The 18,420-nt window shown below is 38.6% G+C and overlaps 1 protein-coding gene across 3 annotated transcripts; it reads left to right on the top strand.

Moving 5' to 3' along the window:
* The first annotated feature begins 7,984 nt into the window (after positions 1-7,984).
* LOC121390394 (5-hydroxytryptamine receptor-like) lies at positions 7,985-17,863 on the top strand. Of its 3 annotated transcripts, none has more exons than XR_005960205.1 (2): positions 7,985-8,334; positions 14,720-14,908. XR_005960205.1 is itself a non-coding variant. In XM_041522206.1 (2 exons), exon 2 carries the CDS (start codon positions 16,346-16,348, stop codon positions 17,318-17,320), a length of 975 nt encoding a protein of 324 aa, XP_041378140.1. In that variant the 5' UTR covers positions 7,997-8,241; positions 16,319-16,345; the 3' UTR covers positions 17,321-17,863. The 3 variants fall into 3 exon arrangements, 2 of the variants coding, with proteins under 2 accessions (XP_041378140.1, XP_041378131.1); XM_041522206.1 differs by lacking the exon at positions 14,720-14,908 and adding an exon at positions 16,319-17,863 and having other exon boundaries at positions 7,997-8,241; XM_041522197.1 differs by lacking the exon at positions 14,720-14,908 and adding an exon at positions 16,319-17,863 and having other exon boundaries at positions 7,998-8,334.
* The last annotated feature ends 557 nt before the right edge of the window (positions 17,864-18,420 follow it).

The following is an 18,420-nucleotide window of genomic DNA, read 5'->3' on the forward strand; positions in this document are numbered from 1 at the left end:
TTTTATAGGCAAATAAAGGAGTATGTCTTTTCTCAAAGTCTACCAACACACAACAATATGGTAACCAAACTACTCCCCCCACCCCTTTTTTTTTGTTTGCTTTTCGTTTATTGATGTGTGTTTGGGTTTTTTGAAGGGTGTGGTGCCGAGCGGCCGCCCTCCTTTAATTTTCACCCAGCGAGAACACTGGCATTGATTTTTGGTGAATGGGTGAATGGTTAAGACTAGGCTACATGTGAATCAGGGTCTCGTGTTCAAATTTTTAATGCTTTGATATGAACTTTGATTATAAAAATCTGATGGCACTGATCAGGATCGTGTGCAGGACGAAGGTTCCATGGTTCAAAACCCACCACCTGCTCAAGCAAATGTTTTTCCTTTTTTTTCAATATATTTTCATGGGGAGCATGCCTCGATCCCCTATAACCTTTGGTTGCCGCAGTCAAGCCCCCATCTACTAAAATTTCTGAAAAGGGGCCTGCTGCTTTTGAAGTTGCGATGTCATCATTTACTAAATGCAGAAATACAAACATACCTACAGTTTTGTGTATTATTTGTGTTATTGCTGTGAACAGTTATTATTAACTGCATACTTAGAATGTTGCCATGTTTTTCAGTATACAAAACAGTGGATTAGGCATCAGCATCCCACTTCCAAGTAGAATACTTAGTAATACATTTTATGCGATGTATAGATATGTAGATTGTGACAATAAAAATGACTAAAAACAAAACAATAACAACTGTATGATCAACAGAATGAAAAAGATGTTCCACAGTGATTAATCGACTTTCCTGGAAATTGTCAAAATCAAGAATGACAACTGCGTGATGTATGTGCAAACTAAGGAATGTGTTTTGGTGTGTTGATAAACAGACCTGTACGTTCTTTACTAGGATGTCTGTGGTCAAAATGCATGTTTGGTCTAATAGTTGATATTAACATTAATATTTCAGGTTCTACTTTTTTTGAAGAGTATAGATATATATATATATATATATATACATATATATAGATACATATATATATATATATATATATATATATATATATATATGTATGTATGTATGTATGTATGTATGTATGTATGTATGTATGTATGTATGTATGTATGTATGTATGTATGTATGTATGTATGTATGTATGTATATATACTGAACAAAATAAGAAACTTCCGCTAACTTTGCTTGAACATAACTTGATGAAAACAAACCGGGGGAATAATTGTTATATATGCGTTTAAAGAGTGTTCCATGATGCATCGTTTGGTGCAAAAATCATGGCCATAGGTTAACTGAAACTGGGAGAAATTTTGACCAAGTGTGGTAGGGGTTAAAAAAACAAAAAAACACTTAATAACGGGTATGACCACCTCTTGAATTGACCACCTCTTGAATTGACCACTGCAGTGCATCGCAGTGTTGATTTCTGCCTGTGGAATATTGTTCCATTCCTGAATGAGCGCTTGACGAAGTTCGTTGACGTTAGCGGGTGGGTTGGGACGACGCCTCAATCGTCTGTCCAGACTATCCCAGACATGCTCGATGGGGTTGAGATCAGGACTTTTAGGGGGACAGTCATCAATGAAATCAATGTTATTTGTCCAAAGAAAATTTACAGTGCCTCTAGCTGTATGAGAGGTAGCATTATCATGCTGAAAAATCGAGATGTTGGTGTTGTTATGGAACAGAGGAATGACGTGATGAGCGAGAATGTCATCGCGGTAACGTTGAGCATTTAAATTGCCATCATTGACGACTAGTGGTGAACGATAACCATGGGCAATGGCTTCCCAGACTATGACACAACCCCCACCCCCGAAACGATCTCGTACAAGAACACAACTGTCAGCATAGCGTTCATTTCTCCTACGGTAGACGCGCACCCTGCCATCACCACGTTGTAAAGAAAATCGGGATTCATCCGAAAAAACAATAGTATTCCAGCGTCGCCGTATCCAACGAGTGTGTACACGTGCCCAATTAAGACGATTTATACGTTGCGTTAAAACGCATCCGACGTAAGGACGTCGTGCATGTAAACCGTTCTCCCGCAGACGATTACGAACAGTTTGCCCACTAATTCGGTTATTATGAAGCCCAGGTGTGTTAGCAGCAGTAGCAGTGGCAGTTTGGAATCGATTGCGTAAATGCGTGTTCATGATATAGCGGTCTTGACCACGCGTTGTAACACGCGGACGTCCACGACGTGGCAAGTCGTTGCTTCCTGTCGTTCGAAATCTTACGCCAAGATTTCGTATCGCTCGACTAGAACTCCCAACATGCCTTGCAACGTCTTATGTCGACATGCCAGCATCAAGCATGCCAATCGCCCGTTCGCGTAAATTATTGGGTATTCTTGGCATACTAAAAATGCTACAGTGTCAAAAATGTTATTTTGTTTACAAATTTTGAAGCGTTTTCGTTCACTTGACAACAGTGTCAGTAAGACCAGTAAAACAAATTAACCGAATACTACACGGGACATGTCGAACCATGCATGCACGTGCAAATTGAATTTCACGTTGTCGACGATTAACGGTGCAAAAATAATCGATAAAATTCATGAATCCTGATGATACAGCTATATAATTTCATTACACAATGAATTCTTTAACACAACAAATACTATATGTACAAATCGGAAGTTTCTTTTTTTGTTCAGTATATATATATATATATATATATATATATATATATATATATATATATATATATTGTCTATTGTTTGTATTGAAATTTTGATGACAGTATGTACAAAACCAAATGCCCCAAAAATGTTGGTTAATTTAACATTAACTTACAAAAGCAGAATGGATTTGCAGTGAACCCATTTTAAGCGTTTATTGTGATATGCATGTAGACTCATTCAAAGCATTTTACCACTTAACGTACCTGTAGAGTAATATTTGTTAATACAGTGAAACCCCTCTAAACCGGACACTCAAGGGACCAATAAAAATGTCTTGTATTAAGAGGGATCCTGTTTACAAAGGTAAAGTTCTGAACTGGTTTTTATAAAGGGACTCTGTAAAACGTCCTATTTTGAGGGAATTTTGGTTTACTGAGGGTCCGCTCTTGAGAGGTTTCACTGTACATGTATATGCAACTACCATCAAGTAGTGCAAGGAGGCATTTACATGTACCTGTATAAACAGACCTGGTTATCCCATTTGATTCTTGCATACACACACATGTCCCAACTGAAGCAGTTTTCAGTGAATTGTTTTCAAGTGCAAGTTCCTTATTCATAAATGTACTTAAGTGAATGTATGATACTTATCTATGTACTTTAAGTATGTATTTAAGTATCATACATTGACTTACGTGTGTTTATGAATACGGAGCCAGGGGCCTAATTCACAAAGGTCTCTTAGGCTCTGTGAGACAACAAAACATCCTCTTTGCAAGTCTTTTAGCATTGCATTGCAAGATCGCAAAGTTGCAAGAGTTTAGTGAATTAGGTCCCAGGTCACTATCACAAGAGTTACGTTTCTTCTATTTATTTTTTTATTCTTTTGTTCATTTCCATATTTCACTTGAACTTTATCATGCTAAGATGTAGATTATAGCTACGATGTAGATTATAATTATATGTTATGGCCTCTTATTTTCAAATCATATGAACTAATTATGAGTAATAATTAGTGACAACAGTTGAAATGTTATATTAAAATATTCAATATAAAAGAAATCACTAATAGTTAATAGAATTTTAATTTTATTTTATAGTACATTGTAACATTATTTACTTTACGTTACAATGTACTGGTAGGTAGAAACTGTTTTTGAACACTGAAAAATTAAAATGTATTTTTCTGCAAGTTCAAATCAAATATAATTTCTTCAGATACATGTGAAACAAAATGTGTATCTAGATATGTATACAGTGCATGCGGTAATACAAGCTGCCTTGAAGTATTATTTTAAGGTTATTGGATATGTATCATTAGTGGAAAAAACCCCTAAATGTTTTGGGGTTTTCACTTTAATTTTCTTTTTTTGTCTTATATGTAATAATGTATTGACAACATTACGTACATTTACATATCACAGACTGGTCCACAAAGGAAATTACAAGTTTAATTTTTTTTTTTATTTTATAGTCATCACAAGGGCTCTGTTAGTCAAAAACATGTTACAGTGTTAACTCAGGACAGTCTCAAAGGATGTTGTCATTAAATTCAATTTGTAGCACCAATGAAAATTGCAACAATGACTTGTAGTAGCAACTGGAATTATATTGTGTGGGAAGACATTATGTTATAACATTCCGTGACATCAAACAAAACTTGCCAGTTTAAATATATATATATATATATATATATATATATATATATATATATATATATATATATATATATATATATATATATATATATACTAGGTATATAAAATAAAGTGCATACAAATGTCATTGGAATAAAAATAAATATAAACGTATGAAACATATTGACGGTATTAAATAATCGAATAATTATTGACCACTTTTTGAACAATAATAGGTTTTATGGACCCAAGAAATACAGACATTTAAAAACGCCCACAAATTTACAAAACTCTTGACTGTTGAACTTTTAATATCATTTGATTGGCTGAGAGCTTATGATTTGTCGTGAGAAATAGAACAATTCCAACACAGATTGTCGTCTAAGACTACGGTCGTTACAATTTAGGTGTGCTTACAGTATGTTGTGATTGCATGTGACTAAGCGCATAATGAGAATGCCCCTTTAATAATTTTGTTTATTATTAGTAAGAATATTTAAGTCAACAACAGAAAAGTAAACTAGAATATATTTGATCAGTTGTTGACAACTGTCATTTAAAGAGATGACTAACAGCGGCTATTAATTCACGATTTAATTCATGATTTAGTGGAATTCTTGCTTCTGTTGGATACAAGGCATGTTTTCATGGGCACTGATTTAACACCAAATGTGCACAATTAATTTCCACTTTAAATATATATGATTTATAATCAAAAGATGTTATGTTGAGAGTGGTCACTAACATAAACTCTACCATAGTAAATCCTGTTACAATTGTAAGACAGGCCAATGTACAATGTAGAATGGGGGAGAAGATGCTCTTTGTGAGGCACCTTGTCCCAATACCTCCACCCATACCCTCCCCGGCTACTCCAGTGAAACTTAATAATAAAAATGTTCTACCACTGGAGTGAAAGTAATTTCAATATGGTGATTATAAGAAAATTATTATTTGTGACTGTCTATACATACATTATGTTCTGCATCAGTGATTACTTTCTACTTGTTCAAGAATAATTAAATACCTGGATTATCATATTATTTATCAATGCAATATCTAATAAAACCAATATGTGATAAAATATATATATGCTACAGCTACTGATTCGAAAATATATTTCTGTTGTAAGCTGAGAAAATTTGGCCTTTGTTTTGGGGTTTTTGGCATTTATTTTACACATACGATGTATGCATTTCCTTCCGTTTTGTAAATTATTCAAATTGTACACATATATTGTACACATAATTTGTACACACACAGTATGTTAGTGCTGCTTGGTCATTTTTACATTTGAATATGCCAGATCTTACAAATAACGTATGTTCTTAAAATTACATTTATTAATTTATATTTTTGTGTGTTTACGGTGCAGACGAATTATTCATTCATACATTGTACTTTATTGTAAATATATTGTATTCATTTATTGTAATATATGTATTGTTACATATTAACAACGTACATGACCACAATGCAATGTTAAACCTACACATTAAACTATTTACTTGACTTGATTTTTGTGTTTTACAACATGGATCTAGCTCTTGTGTGCAAGAGGGCATTAGTGCCCGTCCGCTCGCCTTGCACCCTCGTGCAAACAACCTAGCCACATGGTACCAGTAGTTCAATCAGTTATTTTAAAAATGTATTAGCCACGATTAAAAATTCAGTAGCCTTATTTTAAATAAATACAATTTTACTAATAGTAATAATCAGATATGTCACCTAAAGAGGGAGATAGAGCTTTAAAATCCTTAGACTGGGGCTGAAAAGAGTGGCCTGGATATTCATATTTACAAAATATGTAAATGCAGCATTTGACAAGGTTTGTTTTTTTTCCCCACTAGCCGTTGGGCTAGTTGTAGTAGTTATTTACTAGCCCAACACTGAATATTACTAGCCACGGGAGTGGGGCTACCATAATCTAGAAGCCCTGCTGCTGTCGTTCGTATACAAGAAGCAAAGCAGGTAGCAACTGGGTAAACAAAAAAATAGAGAGGGGAGGGGGTCGATACCAAGAACAAAATGAAAACAACGTTTCTCGTTTTCAACCAAGCCTGAAACTGCAAAACAATTCTACCATACGAAGATATCCTCGACTTAGCTGAGAAGATAGAAAGAGCATTTCTCACCTGGGGAGCTGACATCAAAACCCGCAAACAGGTATACATTAATTAACGTCCGCACAGTAATGGAATAAGGATCATCCGCCTTTGCAACTGCAGCCAAATAAACGGAGCCCAGTGGTAAAGCGTTCGCTTGATGCGCGGTCGGTCTAGGATCGATCCCCGTCGGTGGACCCTTGGGCTATTTTTCGTTCCAGCCAGTGCACCACAACTGGTGTAACAAAGGCCGTAGTATGTACTATCCTGTCTGTGGGATGGTGCATATAAAAGATCCCTTGCTGCTAATCGAAAAGAGTAGCCCATGAAGTGGCGACAGCAGGTTTCCTCTCTATATCTGTGTGGTCTGACGACATATAACCGTAAATAAAATGTGTTGAGTGCGTCGTTAAATAAAACATTTCCTTCTTTCCTTCCTTCCTTCCTTCCTTCCTTCCTTCCTTCCTTCCTTCCAAACAAACAAACACAACGTCTAGAAAATACCCCGAATAAGGGTCTTCGCATAGTCACTGGAGGAATGTGGATTACCAAAGTTCTGCCATGGAATCAATGTCTGGTTTGCACAGTCTGCATGAGCGAAGACTAAGAGAACGTACGTATGCAAGCAGAGCAATACAAGAGACTAAACACACGATTCAAATATCAACACAAATGCAGCAGCTTCAAACATTCATCCACACACACTTTCATCTGCCAATCCAGATATTATTTCCAGAAACCCAGAAGAATGGGAAATGCTGACCCCATACACGAGGAATGAACAGAAAACCAAAACATTTATATGTCTGTCTGTCTCTTTCTCTCTCTCTCTGTCTCTCTCTCTCTGTGCATGTGTGGTCTGTCTGTCTCTCTCTCTCTCTCTCTCTCTCTCTCTCTCTCTCTCTCTCTCTCTCTCTGTGTGTGTGTGTGTGTGTGTGTGTGTGTGTGTGTGTGCAATGAACATATTACACCTTGAATTACATGCCTACAAAAAAGTTATATGCAAATAATTTCATTTACTACAATTTATAAAATTCAATAAGATTGTTAGGTTGACATGTGATAACATGATTTGAATTTGAATTGCATTTCCACATTGGCTGTTTGTTTTAATTGACACGTGATGGAGGTTACCTAGTCTGTCCCATCCTTCTATAAAAATGGGTTGTGTTTTAAAAAATAATTTCAGTTTGGTTTGTTGTAAGGAAAACAGTAAAAGGGTTTCGGAAATGACAAAAAAGTACTATTTTTGTTTGCAATTATGAAAACAATCAGCTTAGAAATAAATAACTTGGAGTAAATTCCATAGTATGAAAAAGGCGTTCCCTTGGGAAGGAATATAAAATATGTACTTTATATTTTTCGCCATGGACGCTAAAAAACCCCCACCTCTACGCCGAATGTCAACACATTATAATTTGGATATGGTAATTATGTTAATTAAACAAATATTTTATATGAGATCGATTAACTTGAGGTTACGCATCACAGAAACATTCAGAGATATCAAATTATGACCCTATCTTAGTATCTACTATAGAATACACCTTAAAGTAAACATGCCTTTCAAAAGTTCGCCAGTTGTGAAATAGGGCACGTCTGGTCTGGTCGCGGCTCGAGTTTGCGCAGAACGTGTCAACAAATGTTCCCGGGAACCGATGACACTGATATACATGTACATACTATAATTATAAATCGATCGATAACTTTACTGTGTGATATAACTGTCGAACTTTTCGTCAGTGTTTTCTATCCAAGGTCGTGATTCCTTATTCAAATGGGTTTGTGATACATCACGCTCCAGTGACGCTCGGTTGGATATAGGCTACGATTTAGTGTGACTTTAACCCACAACTGACTGGGAAAGGTACGTGGTAGGCCTACTAGTGCAATACTGTCCAGGTGTCCCGAGACTGTGTGACCTAGGAATGTACCTGCACACAACTAATACGGAAACCAGGTAAGTAGGCTATACACAGTCACTGTAACAAAACAGTAGATTAGTTATTAAACTTAGGTGTTATTCAGTGCGGTACAAATGCAGTGAAGTAACCATCAGCTGGCGTTTCAGTAATACCTGTAGCAATACATGGAAAATATTCATATTGTGACAATTGTATTAGTATTACCTGTTGATATACATGTAGTATGTAGAAGGTATATACGACTGAAATGCATGTACAGGAATTGCCATACGGTATATTACTGAATTGCCATACGGTATATTACTGTTATCAATACAATTAATATATAATAAAATAATAACTCACAAAATTTAGGGGGGCGGGGTAGGGAAAATTTAGGGGGGCGGGCCCCTACCCCCCCCCCCCCCATGATCCGTATCTGGTTATATTTTATATTTATGTAAAAAAAAAACCCAACCCACTTAATATAGTATGTTGCCTATTTTACAAATTAAATACATGTATTTATATTATATGATCTGTCCTTCGTCGGGTGAGAGACATGCTAAGCCATGCGCGCGAAAGCACACACGCAAGCACACACTAATTTTGAACTCCCTAACCCGTTTGAAATTTATATTAAAAAAAGCTGAAGTAAAACTATCACATATATAATACACATTTGATCGAGCAACTAGATTGCCAAAACCAGGAGAGCATGTCACATGGGGTGGGCATGATAGTTACTTAATACAGGTCTTAAGCTTAAAAGGGTATTCAAATTTACTAACATTTTTTTAATTATATAGTGTGCATGTCTATCTATCTATCTATCTTATCTATCTGTCTGTCTATCTGTCTCCAACGCACTCCAAATTAGTGCCTCCCACCCGTGCATCATATAGTGACTCTGTCTCTGTCTCTGTCTCTCCACCTCTTTCTCTCTCTCTCTCTCTCTCTCTCTCTCTCTCTCTCTCTCTCTCTCTCTCTCTCTCTCTCTCTCTCTCTCAAGCACTTGGAATTATTTGTATTGCATCATATACAGTATCTGCTGTGTCCGCCACGCTCGGTTTCCATTCACAACTTCAAACTTAAACGAGATACATGTATATCGGTTTACGTCTAGAGGTCACAATTAGTCGGATGACTTTTAGCTGGGAATTCTGTCCTTTTAAAAAGGTTATTCATTGACACGCACACAGAAACAAAGAAGGAACCACACACACACACACACACACGTACGCACACATTAACACCGTATCCCTCTCGTATTTACCTCATGTCATCTCTCTCTCTGTCTCTCTGTCTGTCTGTGTGTGTCTCTCTCTCAGGATGTCTCTATCTGTCTCTGTCTCTGTGTGTGTCTCTCTCTCTCTCTCTCTCTCTCTCTCTCTCTCTCTCTCTCTCTCTCTCCTCTCCTCTCTCTCCCTCAAAATAAATAATACAGTCTAAGTTTGTCACCTCTAGCACATATACTGAACAAAAAAAGAAACTTCCGATTTGTACATATAGTATTTGTTGTTAAAGAATTCATTGTGTACTGAAATTATATAGGTAGTATTAGCCTTGAGCTGTATTATCAGGATTCATGAATTTTATCGATTATTTTTGCACTGTTAATCGTCGACAACGTGAAATTCAATTTGCACATGCATGCATGGTTCGGCACAATCTAATTAAAATTAGCTCCACAATTATATGTGGATCTAACACCAGCCAGTTGGAGCTCATGTCCACCAATCAAAACCTTACTTGCAGAATCCTGCCAGTGATTTAAAAATAATTTGAAAACATTCCGAATTATCCTGAGGGTATACGACATGTTTCGTGTGAATTACGAATGCCTTAAAACATGTTTTATTTTATAAAATAAATAATTTGTAATGTAAAACTGAAGACTGATTTTTTTTTTTTTTTTTTATAAATAAATAAATAATTTTTAATGTAAAACTGAAGACTGATAACCCACCCCGTACATATTGGTATGGTTCGCTGTACTGCGGCCACTAAAATAGACTCGCCCGATATTTTTAGAATTTGTATGCTCCCAAATAACGTTATCAAAGGCGAAGTGTGATTGGTCAATATTTAAATTATTATTTACAGACGAAATGTTACCTGGACATTGGGAACTACGCAGTGTTGTTAGTTTTAAATCACTGGCAGGATTCTGCAAGTAAGGTTTTGATTGGTGGACATGAGCTCCAACTGGCTGGTGTTAGATCCACATGTAATTGTGGAGCTAATTTTAATTAGATTGGGTTCGACATGTCCCGTGTAGTATTCGGTCAATTTATTTTACTTGTCTTACTGACATTGTTGTCAAGTGAACGAAAACGCTTAAAATATTTTAGTATGCCAAGAATACCCAATAATTTACGCGAACGGGCGATTGGCATGCTTGATGCTGGCATGTCGACAGAAGACGTTGCAAGGCATGTTGGGAGTTCTAGTCGACCGATACGAAATCTTTGCGTAAGATTTCGAACGACAGGAAGCACCAACGACTTGCCACCTCGTGGACGTCCGCGTGTTACAACACATGGTCAAGACCGCTATATCATGAAGACGCATTTGCGCAATCGATTCCTAACTGCTACTGCTACTGCTGCTAACACATCTGGGCTTCACAATAACCGAATCAGTGGACAAACTGTTCGTAATCGTCTGCGGGAGAACGGTTTACATGCACGACGTCTTTACGTCGGATGCGTTTAACGCAACGTCATCGTCTAAATCGTCTTAATTGGGCACGTGTACACACTCATTGGATACGGCGACGATGGAATACCGTTCTTTTTTCGGATGAATCCCGATTTTCTTTACAACGTGGTGATGGCAGGGTGCGCGTCTACCGTTGGAGAAATGAACGCTATGCTGACTGTTGTGTTCTTGAACGAGATCGTTTCGGGGGTGGGGGTTCTGTCATGGTCTGGGCAGCCATTGCCCATGGTTATCGTTCACCACTAGTCGTCATTGATGGCAATTTAAATGCTCAACGTTACCGCGATGACATTCTCGCTCATCACGTCATTCCTCTGTTCCATAACAACGCCAACATCTCGATTTTTCAACATGATAATGCCACCTCTCATACAGCTAGAGACACTGTAAATTTTCTTAGGACAAATAACATTGATTTTATTGATGACTGGCCCACTAAAAGTCCTGATTTCAACCCCATCGAGCATGCCTGGGATAGTCTGGACAGACGATTGAGGCGTCGTCCCAACCCACCCGCTAACGTCAACGAACTTCGTCAAGCGCTTATTCAGGAATGGAACACTATTCTACAGGCAGAAATCAACACTTTAGTCGATTCTATGCGCCTGCGATGCACTGCAGTTGTCAATTGAAGAGGTGGTCATACCAGTTATTAAGTGGGTGGTTTTTATTTTTAACCCCTACCACACTTGGTCAAAATTTCTCCCAGTTTCTTTTAACCTATGGCCATGATGTTTGCACCAAACGATGCATCATGGAACACTCTTTAAACGCATATATAAAAATTATTCCCCCGGTTTGTTTTCATCAAGTTATGTTCAAGCAAAGTTAGCGGAAGTTTCTTATTTTGTTCAGTATATATGTTAATTGTAAATACAATACCCATTGAAATGCTGAACTCCAATAGGTTTAATAGAAATGAGAAACGAACTTAACGAAACATTATTTTGTGCCTACGGCATGACATTCTTAAACACCAATGATATCGCATTCAATTTATCAATATATTTATTTGTTAGAAATAGAATAGTCTATGCTTGTAGCTATATATGCAGTAAAGTGCTCTTATAACGAACCGGAAGGGAACATGCTAGTTAGTTCGTTATAGCAGTAGTTTGTTGTACACATTTGCATAAATTGGTTACTAATGTATAGGGAGATAAAACGGGACTTTACGATCTGTTCGTTATATGCAGTAGTTCGTTCTAAGCATGTTCGTTATAACTATATTTTATTGTAACTTCAATGTAATATATAACAATGATAGAAATTATAAATTATAATACCTTAACGGGGTAATAAACATTTCTGCAGTGCACGTTAACGAATTAGCTATTTAATAGCTGTTCTTAATGCATGCAGGGCAAGCCTATTGTATTGTATATATACTACTCAAAAGAATTTAAGGGTCAAAAATTTATAATCAAATAAGTTTCAGAGTGAATTAGATTGATGATGTAAACTACACCAAAAATTTAATTTATTGTTCCATATTTACAAAAACCCACAAATAAACGTCACTGTATACAAGAAAGTCACATGACATGCTGTCAAAGTTGAAGGTTGTCAAACATGGATTTTACACATTAGAACATTCGTTTAACAGTGTGTGAATCCACCCCTGGCGCGAATACACTGAACACATCGTTGCCTCATGCTGTTGATCAGACGTCTGAAGAACTCTTGGGGAATGGCCTGCCACTCTGCCATAAGAAGTTGACCCAGATCATGAAGGTTGGCCGGAGGGGCATGGTTATCCCGAAATCTCCTGCCTAATTCGTTCCAGGCGTGCTCTGTTGGGGCCAAGTCAGGCGAATATGCTGGTCAATCCATCCTGGCGATACCTTGTTGTCTGAGAAAGTCCGTTACCACCCTGGCGCGGTGGGGTCTGGCATTGTCATCCTGCAGAACTGCCCCGCCGCCAATCTGCTGAAGGCCTGGGAGAACCAACGGCCGGATAATCTCATTCAGATAGCGGATTCCATTCAGATTGCCATCCACCACATAGAGGGGGGTCCTGTGGTGGATAGAGATGCCGCCCCACACCATGACGCTGCCACCACCGAACCGGTGACGTTGTCTAACGTTAACGTCAGCGAAGCGCTCCCCAGGACGTCTGTAGACACGAACCCGACCGTCGTTGAACTGGAGACTAAACCTGGACTCATCAGTGAACATCACTCGACCCCACTGAACACATTGCCACCGCAGATGAAGTGTGCACCAGTGACGTCTGGCCGTTCTGTGACGTGGTAGGAGTGGTGGTCAAACAGCCTGGCGACGGCAGCGTAGATTATTGGCTCTCAGACGATTGCGTATGGTTTGATCAGACACTCGAGTTCCAGTCGCAGTCCGCAGATTGTCACGTAATCGGCGTGCAGTGGTTGTGCGTTGACGTAGAGCCATATTGGTGATGTAGCGGTCCTCTCTATTTGTAGTGCTTCGGGGTCTTCCCGAACGTGGATGATTTCGAACAGAATTCGTTGCTTGGTACCGTTGCCACAGTCGGCCAACGACACTCTGACTGACACCAAGTCTCAGAGCAACATTTCTTTGCGTATTGCCATCCTGAAGCCAAGCAATAGCCCTTCCTCGATCTTCGATAGTCAGTTGACGTCGTACCATTGTTGAATTTGGAGTGTGCACCGTACACGAACGCAAGCTCCAATTATACGGAAATTCGGCATTGGGAACATGGAATACACATGCAAAGCGTGCAAATGAAGCGCTTTGTGAAAAAGCAAGTTATGGGCACTTAGAAGACCTTTCGCTTTCGCCCTAATTTACGTGCAAATGTAAGCATGTTTTCACCATTAGAACTAGTCGACAGTGTCAATGACAGTGGATTTTAATTCATTTATGGGTTGCTTAGACCCACTTTCGTCAAAATGGAGCAATACCATGCGTGACATTATGGTCTAGCTAATATAATTGACATTCAGAAAATAATGTCGAAAATATCGTCTGACCCTTAAATTCTTTTGAGTAGTATATTTTTACAATTTATTTAACTGAAGCAGTTACCTGACATATAACTTCCGAGTTTATATTGCTCGTGTCACTATGACCGTAACATATCGTACATGTATATTAATATTATAATAGCAGACCCGTAGGAACGATATCTGGGTGGGGCACAATCTCTGGTGGAAGATACACAGTATCTAATTTTGTCCTCGAGGAGGGGCGGGATTTAGCTCAGTCGGTTAAGTGCTCGCTTGAGGTGCTTGCGACGCAGGATCGAACACACCTCGGTGGATCCATTCATCTCATTTGGGTTTTTTCTCTCATTACAACCAGTGCACCACAACTGGAAAAAAGGCCGTGGTATGTGCTTTCCTGTCTGTGAGAAAGTGCATATAAACGATCCATTGCTGCATTAGAAAACGAATTTCCTCCGATGACTACGAGTCAGAATTACCAAATGTTTGACATCCAATAGCCGATGATTAATTGATCAATGTGCTCCAGTGGTGTCGTTAAACAAAACAAAAATTGTCCTCGAGGAGGATAGACAGTATCTAAATTTGTCCCCGAGTACACAGGCTCCCCCGACACCCCGACCTCTCCCCCAGTTCCTACGGGCCTGAATAGTCCAGATCAGATTTCTTTTTGTTACATACCGTATATATTTTTTTAATTTTCGTTTCTTGAAAAGCCGTCAGTGAAATTGTACACAACAAACTTATCAAAGTCTTCCTATCTGTATATCCATAGGTACGTGTATGCTCATGCCATGACTTGTCGGTGTGATCATGACGATAAGCCATGGTCGTTTCACGGATCACAGAGCTCGAGTATGTATTTTAGATAACACAGGCTAATGAATCTGGGGGTTAAATCTCTTAACATTTAGGCTTATTTAATTTACCGTGGATTATGTACACACATCCATTAGGCCTAGAGGTGTTTAGTCTCTATGTGTTAGAGCCATTCCAAATTCTCATTTGGGACACATTTTCTGGCGCAAGTCAGAGTCTGTGCCACCAGTGAGCGTGTTTGAACATTAATTTGATATAAGAACGTTAAATTTGTTCTGATGTGGCATACATACATAATATATACCATTCCAGTTGTTTGAACCCAGTACCCACCGGCCTTAAATCAGACGTCATGACCATTAACCACAGTGTCCGGTTAGGCTGCGATAAGTTTATTTTAACATTCTGTATCGGGAAATGTCCGAGTAATTCTCCATTCTTGAACAATGATGGACAACAATAATGGACAGTTTTCAATGTCTTATCAATTATTTTAACTACTCGTTTCAACCAGTGCTCCACAACTGGTGTGATAAAGGCCGTGGTATGTGCTATCCTGTATGTGGAATGGGGCATATGAAAGATACCTTGCTGCTAATAGAAAAAGAGTAGCCCATGAAGTGGCTATAGCGGGTTTCCTTTCTCAATATCTGTGTGGTCCTTAACCATATGTCCGACGCCATATAACCTTAAATAAAATGTGTTGAGTGCGTCGTTAAATAAAACATTTCCTTTCCTTGCTTATTTTAACTATAAAAGTTAGTTATTAAAATTCGAATAGGGCAAATATTAGCTCGGGGTTTAAAGCTTATTTGTAGATCAATGATTATGGACACTTCAATAGGTTGACATGTTTGAAAATCAAGAACACGCAGGTCACACAAAGGGTAAACTCTGACACTGAATTATGTCTGCTTAAGTAGATGATGTTTGCGGGTCACAGTTAGTAGTGCAATGTTTAAGATGTTATCGACTAACAGAAACTTTTTAACGATTGTAATTAAATATCAAATATATTTTTCTGCATAAAATATTAGTGGCTGTATATTAAACATGTTTCTGATCGTTCTAATATTTGTACTGGGTTAAATTCGTTTTATTTCCGAAAATATATCTTTTTCGTACGTACGAAATTATTTGAAGACGAAATCCAGTTTGAGATTCATACAAATATTAAGACGACCATAAACACATTGAATATATACACTGATATTCTAAACAAGAAAATATATTTAATATGTAAGTTTAATCTTAGAAATATTTTAGTAGTAGGAAACATCTTACAATGCAACAAACTCCGGAATGTCCCTTTAAAGGCCACGTTTTGATACTTTGGTGACTACCTAACTGGTTTGACTGCATATACAATGCTCATACCACATTAGAGCAACTGTAATTATTTAAATGTTTGTCCTCCGCCCCCACAGCATCAACAAGTGGCGCCTCTAGCGGCCATGAACGTCACCACCATCACGACATTCCACAATATATGTGTATTGTTTATTCCACAGTCGTGCAAATTTAATTATTGAAATGTTTGTTTTTTATCTCACAGCGTCAGCAAGTAGCGCCTCTAGCGGCCATGAACGTCACCGACAGCACGGCAGACACCAATGGCAGTGTCGGAGAAGGCGTGTTCGGCATCATCCTGGCCATCTGGATCATCGTCTCCAACGCCACTCTGATCATCGGCATGCTCACGGAGGAGAGGCGACGTCGCAGCACGTTCTGCCTCCACATCGTCAACCTGGCCGTCGCCGACCTCCTCGTGGGAATCGTCGTCGTGCCCATCATGGCCGACTACCTGCTGAAGACGTCGTGGATGCTGGGCGAGGACATCTGCCAGTTCTGGGTCATCACGGACATCCTGCTTTGCACCGTGTCCATCCTGGCGCTGCTGATGCTCAACTGTGACCGCTTCATGTTCATCACGTGCACGCGCATCTTCTACAACAGCAACGCCAAGTACGTCCTCTGCAGCCTGATGATCATGATCCCGTGGGTGGTCGGGATATTCCTGGTGCTGCCGCTGTGGATCATGGGCTCGAAGCACATCTCGCGACACGAAGACCTCTGCCAGCTGGTTCTGAAGCAGGACTACCGAGTCGTGTCCATCTTCGTGAGTTTCTTCGTGCCCGCGTTCTTCGCCGTGGCCATGAACATCTCAATTGTGTTGATGTTCTGCGCCCTGCGGAAGAGACTGCAGGCGCACCTGTCGGTGCAGTTTGGAAATCCCCGCGTCCAGATCATATCGCTGTGTTTAATATCCGTGGTGTTCATCGTCATGTGGGCCCCGTTCTTCGTCTTCCTCTTCCTGATATCACTTTCCAAAGACTACATGCCGCCGAAGGCGTTACTGTCGTTTGCGATATGGTTAGGATACGCCAATTCTGCCGTCAACCCGGTGCTGTGGTTGGTGTATCCTCTGGTTAGAGACGTCTACAGAAGATTGCTGTGTTGTTGTCGTAACGAGAAAAAAAATGCCGACACCACTGACGATGAACACAAAGCTTCCATGGTGGAGTCCAGAGACGACGACGACGATGTTGGATTGTAGAAGAACCACTCTTAACGGTTACACGCTGACACATTTGGTCACTCAAGCCATCTTCATTAAGCAGCAACACGTGTCACCTATTCCGTCAGTCCCACAGACGCAACTTAAAGGACCTACAAAACTTGACCTTCATGAACTAGGGGCCTTATAATAATAACACGTACAATAATAGATAAAAGGAACACATCTTAAGTGCTGTTTAAATAGGTGATTGCTATATAAGGTGTCCTTGATATTTCTACATCTGGTATAAGGATGTAACAACTGTGATCAAAATATATTCACAGAACTAAACAGAGTTTAACGGATATGTTGACAAAAACTGTGATCAATGAAAACGAGCCAGGTATTTGAGAAAGATGAATGTCTTCCAAGTAAGCTGTGGCATCGGTTGTTTTCGTTAAACGGACTATCCGGCGTTTGCTGCCATTGTAAGATATTTCCGACTGATAAAATATTTTAATGACTAAAATTACTTACTATAGTATGGAATTTACTACAAGCTATTTATTTCTGAGCCGATATTTTTCTAAATTGCACACAAAAATTGTTATTTCCAAAACAGTTTTACTTTTCTTTTTACGTCAAATCAAACTGATATTATTTACACAAAAAAACACCCCAACATTTTTGTAGGAGGATACCACGGACTATATATTTACTCTTTTTTTTTTTTTTTTTTTTTTTTTACAATATATCAATGTCTGTATATTCAATATGTTCTTGCATGTCCTGTTTGTAAGTTGCCTAAAGTAGTATTGTTCTCCCAATAATGTCATACGTAGGGGGAAATATTAGAACATACGTTTTGACCACAGGCATACTAGTAAAGAACGTTCATGTCTGTTTATCAACACACCAAAACACATTCCATAGTTTGCACATGTATCATGCAGTTGCCCCGTACACGTGTGTGGGGTGTCATTCTCAATTTTGACAATTGCCAGGACGGTCGATTAATCACTGTGGAGCATTATTTCTGTCAATCTTTTTCATTCTATTGATCATACAGTTGTTATTGTTTTGTTTTTATTAATTTTTATTGTTTGAATTTGCGATTTACTGACAAAAAACCCGTCAACTTTGAAATTTCACTTTTG

Source organism: Gigantopelta aegis, chromosome 3 (genome assembly GCF_016097555.1).
Source record: "Gigantopelta aegis isolate Gae_Host chromosome 3, Gae_host_genome, whole genome shotgun sequence".
Classification (NCBI taxonomy): Eukaryota; Metazoa; Mollusca; class Gastropoda; order Neomphalida; family Peltospiridae; genus Gigantopelta; species Gigantopelta aegis.

Coding starts and splice junctions, on each gene's coding strand:
- LOC121390394 (XM_041522206.1), top strand. CDS start 16,346: ATGAACGTCACCGACAGCACGGCAGACACCAATGGCAGTGTCGGAGAA.